The 17,584-nt window shown below is 46.7% G+C and overlaps 1 protein-coding gene across 3 annotated transcripts in view; it reads left to right on the top strand.

Annotated features, from left to right (window-relative positions):
• APPL2 (adaptor protein, phosphotyrosine interacting with PH domain and leucine zipper 2) overlaps positions 1–17,584 on the top strand; it is a 39,662-nt gene that overhangs the window by 18,742 nt on the left and 3,336 nt on the right. For 2 of the 3 annotated variants that reach the window (XM_087814870.1, XM_087814869.1), the window contains exons 5-18: positions 242–329; positions 3,738–3,779; positions 3,903–3,961; positions 4,636–4,782; positions 8,403–8,485; positions 10,270–10,428; positions 11,756–11,944; positions 13,338–13,380; positions 13,460–13,516; positions 13,611–13,699; positions 14,383–14,541; positions 14,643–14,695; positions 15,994–16,168; positions 17,497–17,533. In XM_087814870.1, coding sequence (XP_087670996.1) covers positions 242–329; positions 3,738–3,779; positions 3,903–3,961; positions 4,636–4,782; positions 8,403–8,485; positions 10,270–10,428; positions 11,756–11,944; positions 13,338–13,380; positions 13,460–13,516; positions 13,611–13,699; positions 14,383–14,541; positions 14,643–14,695; positions 15,994–16,168; positions 17,497–17,533 — 1,380 coding nt within the window. The remainder of the gene's footprint in view (positions 1–241; positions 330–3,737; positions 3,780–3,902; positions 3,962–4,635; positions 4,783–8,402; positions 8,486–10,269; positions 10,429–11,755; positions 11,945–13,337; positions 13,381–13,459; positions 13,517–13,610; positions 13,700–14,382; positions 14,542–14,642; positions 14,696–15,993; positions 16,169–17,496; positions 17,534–17,584) is intronic. The other variant, XM_087814871.1, reaches the window with a different exon arrangement.

Genomic DNA, 17,584 nt, shown 5'->3' with positions numbered 1-17,584 from the left:
AGAATGTGCACAGTAAACAATAACCAAGGCTCAGAGGCTCCTTTAGCAAACTTAACCGGTCAGTTAGAACCTCACACTTAGTTTTTAATACCTCTAGGCCTGTATCATTTACTGCTTTAAGAGGGCATTTGTTTGCTAAGGAAGTGTAACTGAGCTCTCTAAGCATGTTGACTCCTTGGTGAAATGACAGTGTCAGTAATAGTGAATATAATTTCCCTCAATAGATGTCTCTTTCTTTCAGCTTAACGTCCTCCATACAGAGCTGGCTAAACAGTTGGCAGACACAATGGTTCTACCCATTGTACAATTTCGAGAAAAGGATCTCACAGGTAAAGTAACTGAATCCAGTGCCAGTTACCTTCAAAATATTAATTCATTTAATAATAATTCATACTGCATTAATTTCTTCAAGTGTATGGATCGCTGAGAAATGCCCTCTCTTTTTGAGCAGTTCAGTTTAACTAACTTTTATTGAATCTCCACTGTGTTCTTGGCTCAGCTAAAGGAGGTCACAGGCTAGTAAAACAAACTTGGAATCAGACAATGGTAACATCATGTGATGAGGGCAGCAGGACAGAAACATGCAGGGAATAGCAACAGCACACAAAAAGACGTCATTATGCTTTGGAGGACAGGGTGCCAGGGAAGGCTTCCTGGAGAAGGTGATCTCTAAGTTGGGCTTAAAGGATGAATTAGTGTTTACTGAGTAGACAAAGAAGCAAGGCTTGTGTTACCAATGGGGAGCATCTGTAAAGGCCCTCTGTTCTTGGGGAGCTATGACTGCTGTGGAGTGTAAGGTGGTGGGGGGCTTGGGGAGAAAAGAGGGGTGGGGACCATGCTTTATCCGTGCAAGACTTTGGGCATGCAGCTGTGAACAGGGTGGCTCACTTTAGTGAGTGGGGTATCGGTGACTAGTTCGGAGAGTCTAGTTGCCCTTTTGGACTAATTTTGATTCTTCTACTAAAATAATACTTTAGAATAATTTTATCTCTCTTTGAAATCAGGATAGCCAAAAAATAAATATAAAAAAGAACAAACAATCTTGAAAAAACTTAGTTGATGTTACAAAAAAGAATCCGAATTTTCTGGTCCTTCTGTTATTTCATTGAAATTATTCGTTGCTTAGAGATTAAAGAATTGTATTTTTTGTATCAGTATTTTAGAACACTGGTAAAAAAATTGTTGACCAAAGAAGCCTAAACCTGAGTACTAAAAGGTCTGTTCATTATAATACATCCTCTTTAAAACTGTAACACCTTAAATTTTTAGGCAGAAAAGGTACAGTGTAAGTCAAAAGGCAAATCTTTTAAAAAAATAATAATTTTGTATTTCTCAATTATAGTTGACATACAATATTATGTTAATTTCAGGTATATAACCCAGTGATTAGACATTTATATACTAAATGATCACCCCAATAAATCTAGTACCCATTTGACTCCATACATACTTGTTACAATATTATTATTATTAATTTATTTATTTATTTATTTATTTATTTATTTTTTAATATATCTTTATTGACTTCAGAGAGAGGAAAGGAGATGGAGAGAGAGATATAGAAACATCAATGATGAGAGTCATTGATTGGCTGCAGCCCGCAACCCGGGCATGTGCCCTGACCGGGGATAGAACCCCGATCGCCTGGATCCTAGGTCGACGCTCAACCGCTGAGCCACGCCCGGCCGGGCTACAATATTATTGACTATATTCCCTATGCTGTACTTTACATCCCCATGACTGTTCTGTAACTACTAATTTGTACTTCTTAATCCCTTCACTTTTTTTCCCATTGCCCCAACCCCCTCCCATCTGGCAACCATAAATATGTTCTCTGCATCTATGGGTCTGTTTCTGGTCTGCTTGTTCATTTATTTTGTTCTTTAGATTCCAAATATAAGTGAAATCATATGGTATTTGTCTTTGTCTGTCTGACTTATTTCACTCAGCATTCTCTAGGGCCATCCATGTTGTTGCAGATGGCAAGATTTCATTTTTTCTTTTTTTTTTAGTGGCTGAGTCATATTCCAGTGTATAATACGCAGAGGGCAAATCTTAAAGATGCCTTTTCCCTCTCTTTGAGCTCCCCCCCTGTGATCATATCACCTGAGGCTGTAGGGGCAATAATGGAACTGGCATAAACTCTTCCCAGGGTCAGTGTGACAGCACTAACTCTTGATAAAGAATGTCAGTTAGTTTGTATAAAGAGAAACTTTGATCTAGCAGGGCTTTTAGTGTTGCTCATCTATAATCACACAGAGTCCAAACCTGCTGAATGCAATCATGTGCAGATTAATACCAACCAAAAGCCTCATTGGGTGCATTTTTAAAAAAGATTTCCTCTAAATAAAATTATTAGAAGTAGCTGGGGATATCATTTTTTAAACAAATCTTCTGGAAAGAAAATAATCACCCCCCCTAAGACCTGTGTTGTCAGACTTATGTCTTTTCGCTTTGTTTTTTGGGAGGCAAACCTGGGGTTGAGAATGTCCCACATAGCCTTAGTGACAAGGGTCTCATTAATCAGGGAGAGCTCAGCATGTGGGTTAGGAGTATTTATCCATGATGGTTTTTGTTTTTTTTTAAAGGAGAATAAACTATTAGTAAAAAGAGCTTCTTAGTGTCATTGAAAAAATTAAAGTATCCTTTTTTGATGACACCAAGACGGATCTGAAGTGTCGGTGCAGCGTCAGAACCAGTTTAGAACCTGCACCCTCTCCTGGGACGGTGGTGTTTCACTTTGCTGCCTTACTCATTTGCTCCCCAATACACGTACATAATCTGAGTGAGGACAGCACAAGAAATATGAGGAAAGCTACTTAAAGTTGATAAGGAAAAACATCATGACTCTGCTCCAATAGGAAGGAGAAGGAGAGAGAAATAAGGAAAAATGCGAGAAGAGAGGCAGGAAGCAGCCGATACGAGAGAGAGAGTAAATATGAGGTGAAGAGAGATTGAAAGCTGGAGACAGTTTTGAGGAATACTGGAAAGCCACATAGAAGATGCAGAAATGCTTTGCTCTGACAAAGTAAAAATGGAGAGTTTTAAAACTGTAGGACGCATCACTTTCTTGGAGGTGTCTGTGCTTTGGAGTTTTTAACCTTGGACTCCCATTGCTCTCATTGATCTTTTGGGGAGGGGGGTTTTCTTTGACTTTGTTTAGCCATCTTTGTGTATGATGGGGTAGGGCCCACATGGGGTAATCGTTATTAGTGTTGCTTGTTGCAAGTGCAGTATACTAGATTGCTTTAATTTTTTTTGTTAAAACAAGCACCCCGTATTTTTTTGTCAGATGTTAAAATTGAAATGACAGGAAATTTCTAGGATTTGAGTCTAGTCAGGGCTTTCTGAGGAAAGATGTGTGAAAACACTCAGGGCTGAAGCGTCAGAGCCTACGTTTATACTCCAGGTCTCCATGCATAGCACTGGGCCTACCCTTGTCCCTAAGGGCCCTCTCCTTCGTAGATCCTCACATGCTGTCTGGAGAGAACTGGCTCCGTGCACCATGGGCAGTGAGAGTCCCTGAGTGGGGTTCAGCTGAAGCCACAAGCTCCAGGGAGACCAGGATTCCCAGTCACAGGCAAGGGCCCTGTGAGGGCAGAGGCCCTGAGGTGCTGGGAGTGCCTTCCCTGTCCTCGTGAGCACTGCACACCTTTATTTTCATGGGCAAGCACAAAGCTCTGGATTGGCTTGTTTTGTTTCACTTTGCTCTAAGATCTCTCTTTTGTCTTGTGCAGAAGTCAGCACTTTAAAGGACCTTTTCGGACTTGCCAGCAATGGTAGGCATCCTCTCTTCTTAGTATGGGTTAGCGATGCGGGCGGATTTAGTGTCGGGGCAGACACACTAATGACGTTCTTGCCTCTCAGCCCACTTCGGTGCTAAAATGTCTGTTTACTTGTAGAGCATGACCTCTCGATGGCGAAATATAGCAGGCTTCCTAAAAAGAGAGAGAATGGGAAGGTAAGACTTCCTGCCTTGTGTGGTTTCACCTCACATAGCTCCTCTCGACTTTTCCTGCTGGGAGTTTGTGGCATTGAGGGTGTCCTGGTGAATTTCTTCTCGTTTTTCCTATATGTGGACTTTTTAGTTTTGTATTCTAAATCTCCTAAGTAGATTTTCACTTCCCAATTCTAGCTTTAAAAACTGGTTTTCAAACACCAAATTGGGACCATTGTAAAATTATAATCACACTATGATTTTAACTTAAGCTGGGTACCTCACATGATTATCTGACTCATAGACACTCAGGCACTTGTTGACCCTGGTTCTTTAACCCACTGCTCTAGATAATATTGACTATTTTTAGGCATATAACCTTTATTTCCGTTATATAATTTTCTTAGAATAGTCTCACAAGTGACCCAGAATGTGTGTGGCCTTCAGTGTACTGGCCATGTTTTCCTAATGGATTGTGGCACTCCTAGTGCTACCAGGAGAATGTACCAGCTCACGCAGTGAAGCCTCACAACACTGACATGCTGTCACTTTGCTGTCTTCAATCTGGACATTTCAGAACATGAGGTGGAACCTTACCTGTGGTTCTCGTGTAGAAACAAGCATGCTTGGAAATTTCGAGCTCTTACCGAATTGCCACATCCGTTAGCTAACTTGAAGTTGTCCTTTCACCCCAACAGGTGAAGACGGAAGTGGTAAAAGAGGTGGCAGCTGCCCGTCGGAAACAGCACCTGTCGTCCCTTCAGTACTACTGTGCCCTCAACGCCCTGCAGTACAGGAAGCGCATGGCCATGATGGAGCCCATGCTGGGCTTTGCCCACGGACAGGTAGGCTGCGCTTCCCCTGAGGCGCTGGACCTGTGGAGCGTGGTGTGGCCTTCTTCTGGGGGAGCACAGAGGAGGAAACATGCACAGCTCCCCTGAAGCTCTCTGAGGCTCAGCACTTAGAGAGTTGGGGGTGGGCTGGATCGTCCTTAGCTGGACTTGCTGGGCTGTACATGCAGGAAACGATGACCTTGATCCCATGTCTCCTGTGGGGAGGAGCTGGCATGGCCCTTGTCTCTGATCCAAGTGACAGCCAGGGCTAGCCCGATTGTCTGAGAAGCAGCTGCCTGTTCAGGTTGTAGAGCCAGGCTCGCCAGCTAGGACTCCACAGTCCTCCGCTGCTCTGTGTGGTACTGTCACCTGAGCAGGGCTGTTCTCGGGTGGTACATGGCTGACGTGAATGCCAGCGCCTTGGCACATAGGGTGTGAGAAAACGTTGCTGGTGCTTGATGAAGTCGCTGTAGAGTATTTGGTTATCCCCCAAATTTATTGGTCTGCGGAACACTTGTCTACAGGAGGTCCCAGTTTCAGGACAGGGCCTTGACTGTGGCACCAGCCTGGCAGGGACAGGAGTGCCTGGGAATGTGAGGCTAGCATCACTGGCCCTCGCCCTCTGTTCCTGCCCTACTTTAGTCCCACGTATGTTAGCTCCAGACCTCACTCCCATGTGTGAGAAACGCACCTGGAACCTTCTCTCCAGTGATGATCTAGAAACAGAAAGGGATGTGAGGAAGCAAAATGTTGAGAAGGAAAAGTCAGCAACTTTTTAAAAATCCCATGTGAACACCTATTATTTTTGTAATACATTTTTTAAATATATATATTTTAAAATACGTCATTTTCATTCGGGGAAAGGGGGAACAATAGAGGATTTTTTTAACATCCAAATTCAGTTGTCCGCCATCTTAATGTGGTTATTACCAGTTGGGTAATGAGGGCACTGAAGTTGTTGTATGCCTTCAGCGGTGATACTTAATAGAACAGTACAATCTTTCTGTGCCATCTGAGTAAGCTGGGGTAAGCCAAAAAGTAGCTGGCCTAGCTGTGGGCTCCAGCCCTCAGGAAATCCTTGGGGCCAGCCCGCTTCCTCATGATGGGCACTTGTGCCCACACATGTTTCCTCTCTGTTGCCTTCCTTTCTTCCACTAAATATTGCAGCTCTGCCCTGGTGGATGTCCTACTTGTCAGAGAATGCCAGTACTGCTTCTCTCTCTAGTTAGCACCTCCAGTCACGCCTATCCCCCCTGGGCTGACAGGCCTTGCCTTTGGAGCAGTAATCCCTGCTCATTAGAGGCCCAGGGTCAGGGAGTGTCTGGAACTTAGTGTCAGAAAGATGCTCAGCTGCAGGCCTTGGACAGCGTTGGGAGCCTGGTTGTTAGGGGAGGGTCCTGAAAAGATCTAAAGGGTGGGTTTGACCTGGCTGCTTTCACTCTTCGAGGCTGAGGACTACACCACTTCCCCAGCCTGGCCCTTGGAAGCAAATGCCACTGGCCACAGGGGACTAGAGGAGATTGGGCACAGTAGCACAAACGCGCCCCGGGCCTGGGAGAGCGGAGCAGAGCGCACCGTCATTGTGGGGCAGTGGGAACATCGTGAGGACTAAGGTGGGCGCGTTTCATTTGTCATGTGGAAAGTATCCAGATTTCAAGACATAGACCAAATAGCCCCTCACCCTGCAGACTTCTTAGTTCTGGTGAAAGTACAGTTCTTTCTCTCAGACCAGGTTGCTGTCTAACCCCCTGAATCTTTGGACGATTTGGAAGCAGCCCTTTAAATCAGTGTTCATGGAACATCACCTTTGTTGGCTGGTGGTCATTTGACCGTTACACTTCCCACTGCTCACGAAGGTGGTGAACTGGGGTGTCTGGATGATGTTCCTCTGAATCAGACTTCTCCTCGCCACCCACCTTGGTGGTGGTTGTCCGATTCCATTTCTGCCTTCCCTGGCCCTAGGTAAACAGGCTTCCAGTTGTCATGATTTGGCCCTCCTGCCTGCAAACCAGCTGAGGTGTTGTCATCATGTCCAGGTTTACGAGAGCACACAGTGAACTCTAGTGTAGTATTTTCAGGGTAAGTGATATGTAACATGACTGTAGGAGCTGGCATCTTACCCTTCTGTCCATTCATCAGATCTTTGAGGGACTATGGGAGCCCTGCCCTAGGAACTTAGAGGATAGTGGAGGAGATCAGACATGGACTTGAGCATGAATTCCAAGGAGTTCAGGGAGGGGAAGGAGAGGAAAAGCCACCATGAAGTTGTGCTTTTAGAAATGCGTAATGCTCACTTAACAGAGTTTGATATGTAGCATTTCAAGGATTCAGAATGTTCATCTCTATGATTCAAAGATCATGGGGCCAGAACATCTCCCTGTGTGAATACCTGGCATTAGGATAATCTGATCATTATGTTTCTGTACCATGAGAACTAAGGACATGTGTGTATGTACTTCCCCAGGCTTCAGAACCTACCAGCCTCCTCAGGGTGAGAGGTCAATGTCCATGCCCACCACCCAGGCAGGGGCTGCTTCCAGGTCAGACCGACACGCTGGGTGATATGAGAGAAGACCCATGTCCAAGCTGAGTGTTTTCTCTCTTTCATGACGTAGGTTTGCAGCTATTGCTCCTCTACAGCCAGGCATGTAAAATGGAGCAGCTCAGATCGATAAGCAGCTTTTTAAAGGCCTAGCCATAGAAAGAGATGGCAGCTCGAGTTTCTCGGGCAGGATGGACGCAGATGCCAGTGAGGCACACAGGTGGTCCTCCTCCCTTTCTCAAACGCCTGCCCTTCAAGGTTTGTCAGGGGCCCAACGTGCGGGAAGTGAATGGCCAGAAGTCACAGGAAGTAGAGCAGTCAGTCCTTGATTGGCTCCGAAAGTCAGCAGCTACGGTTTCACTTTTAAACTGTGCAGTCCGCAGGTCTCCCCGGGCAGAGAGGGCACCCATCATAGAACATGGAGCAGAAAGGGGCTCCTCCTGCACTGAGCACCTATGCAGTGCCAGGGCCTTGCTGTGTTCTTTACAGACACGGTCCCCTTTCAGCTGACGTCAGTGTTGGAGGACCCTTTTAAGGGTCTTCAGTTTTCCCTCTGGAATTTTGGAGCCATGTCACCATCGTGCAGCCTCTGTTCAGAGCTGCACGTGGCTCAGTGAATGGGGTCGTCAGATGGTGGCCCTCACCTCTCTGAGAACCTCATGCTGCTTGTTTCTTGTTTGTGCTGTTGTGTATGTCATTTGCCACACACCGATTTAGCCCCCGAAGGTGCACAGGTGAAAAAGACCCAATCCTTGCCCTCAGGAAACCCACTATCTAGAATTCACACAGGAAAGAGGCTGATGATAATACCATAATTATCAGTAGTAATTATTGGCACACCTGGTAGATACCAAGCATTTAACTTATATGATTCCAGAGCTTTATAGCCTGTTGGCAAGATAGCAGGTTTTGCCATCCCCCTTCTACACGTGCACCCGGGGCTTTGGGAGTAACTCTCAGCAGTGGGGTGGGGCTCTTGGAGATGCTGCCAGTGCTGCGGGCGAGGAGGCCGCCCCCAGTGTCAGTCTCACGGTTAAGGAATTCATCCATCCCTTTCCTATTTTCAGAATATTGTAATTATGTCTTTCAGATTAACTTTTTTAAGAAGGGAGCAGAGATGTTTTCCCGAAGTATGGACACCTTCTTATCCTCCGTTGCGGACATGGTGCAAAGGTAATGCTGCACTCCAGTGGGTCCTGGTGCCTTTAGCTCTCCTGCACAATCCACCCCTTTGATTCCGGAGGCGGGTGTTTCTGGCCTTACAGGGCCCATGGAGCTTCGGTCTGCTCCCTGAATTCTCAGAAACAGCTCCCTCTTCCTAGCTGCCCACATTTGTGAATAGTGTGTTTAAAAAGTAACGATTTCTGCAGTCCCCAGCTCCTATGGAGCCCAGGGTCCTGTCTACCACATTTAAAGGTAAACAGTTAAAATGTCCGCAGGGGTACTTTCCTGTTAAGTCCAAGTGCCTGTTCGTAGGATCTTTTGTTATATTCAAATTTCACCTGTTAGACGCCTGAGTCAGTTTAGATTTGCTGTGGATAATTGCTTTTTTCTTTGAGCGCTAACAGCAGCAGAAGTGCTGCAGCTTTCCAGGAACCTCTGATCATCACATCAGTTTATAATAAACAAGGCAGTAAGCCTCTTTTGAATTAACAAGCTGTACTTCAGTCTGGCAGCTGCTTATTTTAAAAAATGTATCATCTCTCCAGACTGCCCCGCCCACCCTTAATGGATGCTGTGGCTGCTCTGACTCCCTTTGCCTTCTATCATCTGCGTCCGTGTCAGTGAGCTCAGCGAGGCTCCCTGGCACCTCCAGCACCAGGCCTTTTTCATTAAGAAATAAGACGTGGTTCCTTGAGTACTTTTCATGATTTCTGGGGTATAGAGATGCCTTTTTGTCTTGCTAGTGCACATGAGGGTTTTTCTGGGGGAGAAAATCCTTACCTTTCATCCAGTCCTCAGAGAATTTTGCCACCACAGAAGCTTAAGAACCTAAGCGGTTTTGTAAAGTTTTGGCTCCCTCCTTCTATCTCTTGTACAGCTTCTTTTTTCTCATATTCTATTCTATCAGCCTTGGCAGTGACAAGCAGATGTAGCTAATGAGATTTGTTCTTCAGCTGGCCTGTCCTGAGGCCACCAGTCATGGAGTCTCATCATTTCATTCAAATGTCAGAGTAGCCAGACCTCACTTAGATGGCGGCTTGCATCAGCTGCATTAAGCACGGTGCAGGCGCTGGGCATGCGGATCTCCACCAGCAGAATACAAGTATGCCAGCCCAAACTTACTAACCGCAGAACTCTCTTAGAGAAAATCCTGAGGAACTCCTTACTTGAACGTTTGTAATTCTGTCTTACCTCCTTTAACACAGTAGAGGAGTGGAACATACCTCGGATAGATGGGCCGTGTTGGCAGGTTGTGTTCAGGCCATCATAACCCAGCTTGTCACCACGGGGTGGTGCAGTCGTGTGGCTGTTTTAAAAGGAAGTACATTGCCCTGGCTTTGTTGGTGCACCTTGGTACCACTCCTGGTCACTTTCCCATCTCCAGTGACCGTCTCCCCGCTCCTGCCTAAACCAGGGTGGGGCAGGAATGAATGCTGTTTCCTTCTTGCCTTTCCGGCACTTTCACACGCCACCTGCACGTGCCGCCCCTAAGAACAGGCTCATCAAAGCTTTTCTGCCAAAGTTTGTATCAGCAGCTCTGAGCATGGATACCTTTGTCAGCAGAGCAGCTGTCTAGCTGGGTCAGCCCTGTTCAGTGGTTTACATTCCATTGTAAAGCAGCCTGGAGTCTCTGAGCTCCAGCTCTTGAGGCCCACGGGCGAGGGTGGAGAGCTGTGGCTCCTTCGGGAGCTGTGGCCCCCTCTGTGAGGCAGGGCGCCGGGAAGAAGGGAGGCAGCTCTGCCATCTGCTGCCCAGCAGTGCTGAGTGACTGACCTGACACCTTCTCTCCTAAGCATTCAGGTGGAACTGGAAGCTGAAGCAGAAAAGATGAGGGTGTCCCAGCAAGAACTACTTTCTGTTGATGAATCTGTTTACACGCCAGACTTCGACGTGGCTGCGCCGCAGATCAACAGGAACCTCATCCAGAAGGCCGGTTACCTTAACCTCAGAAAGTGAGGATGCGTTTCCCGCCCCTCGGGGTCACTAAAGGGCGACTGCTGAGTGCCCCGTGAGAGGGTGGGGTGGGTGAGGTTGGGGAGGACTCACACCACAGCACCCTCCTGCCTGGGACCCAGGAACAGTCATGTGAGTAAGAGCCCAGCAAGTGGACTCCAGTACATCACAGCCGCCCCCCCCCCCCCCGGTCACCATGGCCATTTGTCGATAGACTGCTCTTAACTGTCATCATCCTGGACCACTGAGACTTATTACCCACCCTTCCCTCCCCCCAGGCCCCTGATGGGGAGCCCTGCCACTGAGGCAGAGGCTGGGGGCCAGGAAGTGTTCCAGCATCCAGACTCAATCACACATTTAACTAGGGTCTTTAAATGTCCATTTGAAATTAGAGGATTGGGTTCAATTGCATCTAAGAGCAGAGAGAGACTATTGTCAGGTGTGGGGAAGACTCTGACTTTATCAGTCAGACGCTGTGGGTCAGTGGGGCCTCAGTCTCTTCATCCGTAAAATAGAGCTGATAGTTGCACCTACTTCATAAAGTAGTTACAGGGGTTGATTGAGGTAGTTCCTAGCAGACAGTAAGCACTCAAATGTTAGCCATTGCCCTCTTTGGAAATTGTAATTATTGCGGTGGGAAACCTAGTGCTTCACACAGTCGCTATTCAGTAAGTGCTGAATAAGGTCAATCAGGGTATTTGATCTCCCCCCACCAGAGGGTCTGCTGGGAGGAGCTGCCAGTTTTCTTACCAAGGGAGAGCTCCTCAGAGGTCTGTGAGCTTCCCAGTCACAGGCCAAGGGATACACACGCCACAAGGCCCTCATGTTATTTGCCAGAACTGGATTTTCCTCTTGTAAACAGCGCACGAAACAAGAATAGCATCCAGTAGGAACAAAACCGAATCTGGTAAAAACCCCCAGGATTCTGGGGGTGCAGTGGGCTGCGGTCACCCTGGTGATTCTAAGTAGCTATGGAGCAGTTCAGCTCCACGTCTTAGAGAAACGACCTTCCAGGTGTCGGTTCCTACTGGTGACAGACTAATTCTGTCCAGCCCATCTGTCTGCAGGGGCAGGTATACCCCGCCCTCTTAGTGGAGTTGCCCTGGGACTGGCATCCCCTCGTGAGCGGAGCCCATAGTCTCCCAGATCTATCTCAGTTGTACCTCTTCTGCTATTCTTTGCACTTGAATTCTTCTCAAAGCAGTTTTGCTTTAATTTAAAGGAACACACTGTCTGTAAATGCCACTAATACTCATAAAGGGCAGAACTTCGAGGTGCCACTCATGTTTCCTAATACTAATGGACTTTAAAACACAATTCTTACAGTAAAACAGGGCTGGTCACCACCACCTGGGAGAGACTTTACTTCTTCACCCAAGGCGGGAATCTCATGTGTCAGCCCAGGGGAGCTGTGGCGGGAGGTTTGATCCAGGACCTGGACAACTGCTCCGTGATGGCAGTGGATTGTGAGGACCGACGCTACTGTTTCCAGATCACCACTCCCAACGGGAAATCGTATGTCATGTGGGTTTTATGTGGGTGGAGAACCAGTGTGGTGACCCCACCCCTGCCTGGGGCCTCCTGGCTCATTCCTCCGTGGGAGCGGCTGTTCTGGGCAGTGTGGACCTTTTGGGAGGGTGGTTTTGTGTCCTAAGCACATGACCCATATGGTATCCAGCCTGCCTTATGTAAGGAGTCCCAGTGAGGATCTGTCTGTGGCTTAGAGAAGAGATGACCTATGTTATCATGTAAGATAGTGATAAAGGTGGCTGTTTGTCAGCACAGGCTCTCAGAGAGAAGGCTGTGGCTACGCCTCGCCAGTCCCTAGACTAATTTGTTTGTATTGTGGTGGGGCAGAGACGAGGAGAGTCAGGAAGGAAGACCTGCCTGAGGAGTCGGTGTTTCCAGCTGAAATGGGAGATGTGAGCAGTACAGTCAGCTGCAGGAGTGTCTGTCACTCCTCAGCATGCTGTCCCCATACATCACGGGCCCAGAGAGCTCTTGCTTTCGAAATGGCAGCCTTGTAGTTCATAGTAGATCCCGTCCCAGTGGGAGGTGCTCCAGGTTCACCTGCCTGGGGCAGAGTGATGGCCTGTGCTTCAGTCAGAGCTGCTCTGCTGGCATTTGCTCTCGGCTGGGGTTCCGAGTTGAGGTTTTATTTGAACATTGGCATGTTTGGGAGGGGTGGTGGGGCAGTGTTGGTACAGTGTTGACTGTCTCTTCTCCCAGCCTGGCAGAGCATCTTCCTTCCTCCCAAGTGATGGGAAATAACCCTGGAATGAAGATGCCTGGACTCTAGTCATGGTCCCAGACAGTCACTTAACTGCTCTGGACCTCGGTTTCCTCAGATGTGAAATAGGGATAAGATCCATGTTCCCCACCACCCATAGATGAGATGGGGAACAAAGGAACTAGCAGACGTGGAGTCCCATTAGAGTTGAGCCTTCACAAAGGGAGGGCAGTACTGTTTGTCTGTATTCCCAGCCCTCCATCGGCAGATTTTCAGTCCTTGGGAAGGAGTAGAAGGGCTGCTAATTCCTTCTTTGAGTGAAGTTGGGAGGAGTGGCTGGGCCAGAGCCCTGGTTGCCTTGGATCACCGAAGCAGGGCCAACAGGACGGTCAGCCGTGTAAGAATCACAGACTTGGGCTAGTGGATCTGAGCCCAGCCGGCTCATTTTATAGACAAGAAGGCCGAGGCCCAGGGACAGGGAGCGGTCGTTTGTCCAGATGACAGTGAATGAACAGCAGAGCCAGACACAGAACCCCACTCTCCTTCCCATTTTGTCGCCCTCCTGCGCCCTAGCCTTTGGGACCCCCCCCCCCCCCCCCCCCCCCGAGTTCAGTGTTTGTGAATAAGCCTCAGTCACTGAGGCATGGGAAGCGCTCACCCGGATGTGCTCTGTTTCAGGGGAATAACCCTCCAGGCAGAGAGCAGGAAGGAGAACGAAGAGGTAAAGGTCTGTTTGCTCCACTCCCCTCCTGGTGTAGTGGGCCCCCGGGGACTCAGCAGGCTTTTCATGTCCTCCACAGTGGATCTGTGCGATAAACAACATCTCCAGGCAGATCTACCTGACCGACAACCCCGAGGTAACGCACTGCCGCCTCCCGCACCTCACCCCTCCCAACCTGGAAGGTAAGCGTCGCCTCCTGGGACTGAGCCTGTCTTCCTGTGGGCTTTCAGGCCGTCGCCATCAAGCTGAATGAGACGGCTCTCCAAGCAGTGACTCCCATTACAAGCCTCAGAAAGAAACAAGAAAGCTCATGCCCCAGGTAACAAAAGGACAGAGGAGAGCTGGCTGTTGTGGAGCCCAGCTACGCAGGGGACTTCCATCCTCACAGCCCTGAGTGCTGTGCAGCCCGTTTGCAGAAGCAGTGACTGGTCAGGAAGGGTCCCGTTCACAGCTCGGACCAGGGGCAGGGCCGGGATTCCGACCTTTGCGCAGACAGCCCGTCCTTCCCGTGGCTGTGCTGCTGCAGCCTGAGCACACAGGACTCGTGTCGAGGGCCCTGCTGGTCGGGAGGCCCCCCACACTTTCTAGCAGCATCAACAAAGTTATGGAACCAAAACACACATTTTAAAAATAAGCAACAAAATCGCTTCATGTGTGTCCATGTTACTGCCCAGGTTTGCCTACAATATGTTGATCTTTTCACATGCACTTATTTTGCCTCTTTACACACATTTTTCATGTTTTTACATTTTTGTTGTCCCTTTTAATAGCCACACACTATTTCTTCACTTACCATTAGCTATGGAATATTTAGGTTGCTACCCCTTCCACTGTTTGCTGTTACCATTTACGGTGAGCATTTTCATGCTCATAGAATGTTTATTTGTAGAATGGCTGGAAGGCCTGATTGAAGGCTCCAACAGCATTCAACACATAGTCATTGGATTGTAAAGGCATTAAAAGGGATATGTTTTTCCCCTCCTACCTTATACTGTACTCCAGCCAGAAGCTGGAAAATTCAGAGATGGAAAGTGACAAGATTGTTCCCAAAGCAACAGTCAGTGTACCTGAAGCTGAAGAACTGATTGCACCTGGAACACCCATTCAGTTTGATATTGTACTTCCCGCTACAGAATTCCTCGATCAGAACAGAGGAAGCAGGTACGCACCTGCTTCACCTCGGGAGAAATGAAAATAAATTTGACATATCTCGTGTCCTTTTAGCTGAGCTGTAGTGACTGTCTGACTCTGGCTCTCCCTAGGCGTATGAACCCTTTTGGTGAGACAGAGGATGACACATTTCCAGAAACAGAAGGTAAGTGGTGCGTTCGGTGTGATTATTTCCCCTGCACAGAATGACCGGGGCCAGCGCAATAAGGTGTCAAGTCCTGTTCTAGTAGCTGTGACTAGAAAGATGGACTGAAATTATCACCCACAGACTTGTTTTCTGAGAAGTCATTAGGACTTGGATAAAGATGGAGGGGAAGCGGACAGCTTCTCACACCTGTTGCCCCACCAGCCACACCCATACTTTTCGTAGCCACTGCATAGAAAGTCGCCAAATGACTCATTCTTGACTTTGAAGGTCACAGGAAGGTTGTTGGCTTAAATTCGTATCTTTGTTCGATTTACATCCTTATATACCTGAGAATGTATTCCGTAGAGCTGACCGTAAGCCCCTGCTCCACAGAGCAGGACTTGATTTCCCGGCCAAGGGAGTGAGTGGCTGGAGGTGCTGGCCAGACCTCCTCCTAACCCAGCTGCAGACGAGCCTGAGAAGGCCATCGGAATGAAGTGCCCTTCCTTACGTGTAAAAGGACGGCTGCAGAATTGGTGCTTCTTACAGCTTTAGGAAAAAAAAAAAGCCTCCAATCTGACTCTCCACTTATGTCCAGCTGACTTTTCATGCAGTCCATTTGTAAACAGTCTAGAGGAAACTTTCAAACCTGTAAAAATGCTTCATATGGGAGTAACCATTTATGACATTTTATCAGCTGTATTCTAATACATTTTTAACTCATTACTTTTAGGGGCTAGTGAGCAAAAAGGCTTAGTTTAAAATGGTAGGTACATGAATTATTCTTATAGAAAGATCTTTTAAACTGTCTTCATGGTCTCCCAGTTACTTGCTGTCATTCAGTTTTGTCAGGTCGTATGCCTTCAAGCCAGCACTGGGAGTTCAGTAGAATCAAATAAGCAAACTCAGAGATCTTCATCCACTTGTGGATCACATCTCATCACTGCCCTTCAATCACAAATGAGCAGGACTCAAAATCTTACAAATGAGTCCTTTTGTAAGAGACTTAATCAGTGGGCCAAAGTAAGACATGTACTCACTGTCTTGTTTTATAGATGAAAAAAAAGTGGGTCTTTTCTAGTCTAAGGAGGTAGTTTGCAACAGACAAAACACAGACGACAGGAGATCCAGAGCTCCGGCAGCTTGCGTGCGGTTGGTGAAAGCGGAGCACTGAGGTCTGGGTAGAGAGCTCTCTAGAAAGCTGACCAAACCCGAGTCTGGAGGCAGTTCTCAGACCTGCACGTGTGACGCTGGGTGGGTGCAGATCAGCAGCAGGCAGGACGTGAGTGATCCTGAGTGAAATTGCTCTCTTGCAGATTCTCTTTTACAACAGATGTTTATAGTTCGGTTTTTGGGATCGATGGCAGTTAAAACAGACAACACTACCGAAGTGATTTATGAGGCGATGAGACAAGTGCTGGCGGCACGGGCTATTCATAACATCTTCCGAATGACAGAATCCCATCTGATGGTCACCAGCCAGGCGCTGAGGTACAGTGGGTTTCACTCTTTCTTGTAGCTTTATCGGATTCCCCATTAAGGCACATTTCCCACCCAAGCACTGGTGACTAGAATGCTGGATTGGACTAAGGGAAGGTGCTCCTCGTTTCTGTGCTTTTCCTTTTTCCATTTCCACTTCATACGCTGCACCAGATAGAAGATACTCCCGCAGTGGGATCTAGGAATCTAGTGGCAAGTGAATCCTGTTCATAAGGTTGCTGTCACTTGAGAATTACTCTCTGTATCTCAGAACTTGAAAATGGAAGGTATATATATATTTTTTGTCATTTCTGAGAGTACTACTTATAAAAATTAACAGTGAATACAGGACATAAGTCTTCTGAGATGACTAGACCACTACAAGGAAAATCTGATCAATATTTGTTGGACTGAAAATAAAGACGCCAAGAAATTTAACTACATGATTTAGGGGTTTAGGTAGTAGGATCTTGATGACCGATGGCAAACGCCTGTCAGGACAGGTTAGCGTAGGCTTTAGGAGTAGACTGCAGTTCTGTAGCTGCATGTAGCACCTGAAGCACAGCCAGCCTGAACTGAGATGTGTTGTGTCAAGTGCAGGATATACCAAATCTCTAAGATCTCGTCCGGACCTGATAAAGAATACAAAATATCTTATTAATAATTTAATATTTTAGATTTTACCTGTTTCACTTTTTTAAAATGTGGCTGCTAGAAAAATTTATGTGGCTTACATTCTATTTCTATAGGACAGCAGCATCACATTGGAGCCAAAATGTTTATGTTTATTTCTGGCTTTGACATTTATTAGTTGTATGACCTTGGGCAAGTTATTGAAACCCTGTGCTTTGGTTTCTTCAGCTATACAATGAAAATAACTGTATCTACACCTCCTAGTGTTGTCATGAGGAATACATTAAGTTAAAACATGTAAAACATTACAACTGTGACTGGCACATAGAAAGTGCTCAATGAATGTTAGCTTAAAAAAAGTTAACTAAGTCTTTGACAAAAATCAGAATATCAATTCTTCCATTCATTAAAATCAGTCCTTTTCATGTTATAAACCTTGTTATACTGAGAATTGGGTTCTTATGAATAAAACCTTATACTTATTTACACCTTTTTTCCAAGTATGTCCTGAATTTTTTATAGACATTGGCTCATTGCTCTTATAATCTCCACCAAAAAGATCAGAGTAGAAACATGGGAAAGTACTGGAACACACTAGTGCATCAAAGAACACAATCAACAACAAAAAAAAGTGCAGAGAGCCCACAAGCTCTTCTAAGAGTAAGTTATCCAACATTTGTGATATAATGTATCTCTTAAAATTTCAGGCTAATAGATCCTCAGACTCAAGTATCCAGAGCCAATGTAAGTATCCTCACACTTGCCAATTTTAGTGATACTCCTTCATTCATCTTT

Source organism: Miniopterus natalensis, chromosome 2 (genome assembly GCF_054644295.1).
Source record: "Miniopterus natalensis isolate mMinNat1 chromosome 2, mMinNat1.hap1, whole genome shotgun sequence".
NCBI classification, from domain to species: Eukaryota; Metazoa; Chordata; class Mammalia; order Chiroptera; family Miniopteridae; genus Miniopterus; species Miniopterus natalensis.
Note: the sequence above shows the minus strand (reverse complement) of the source record. Positions and strands in the feature narration are given on the sequence as shown.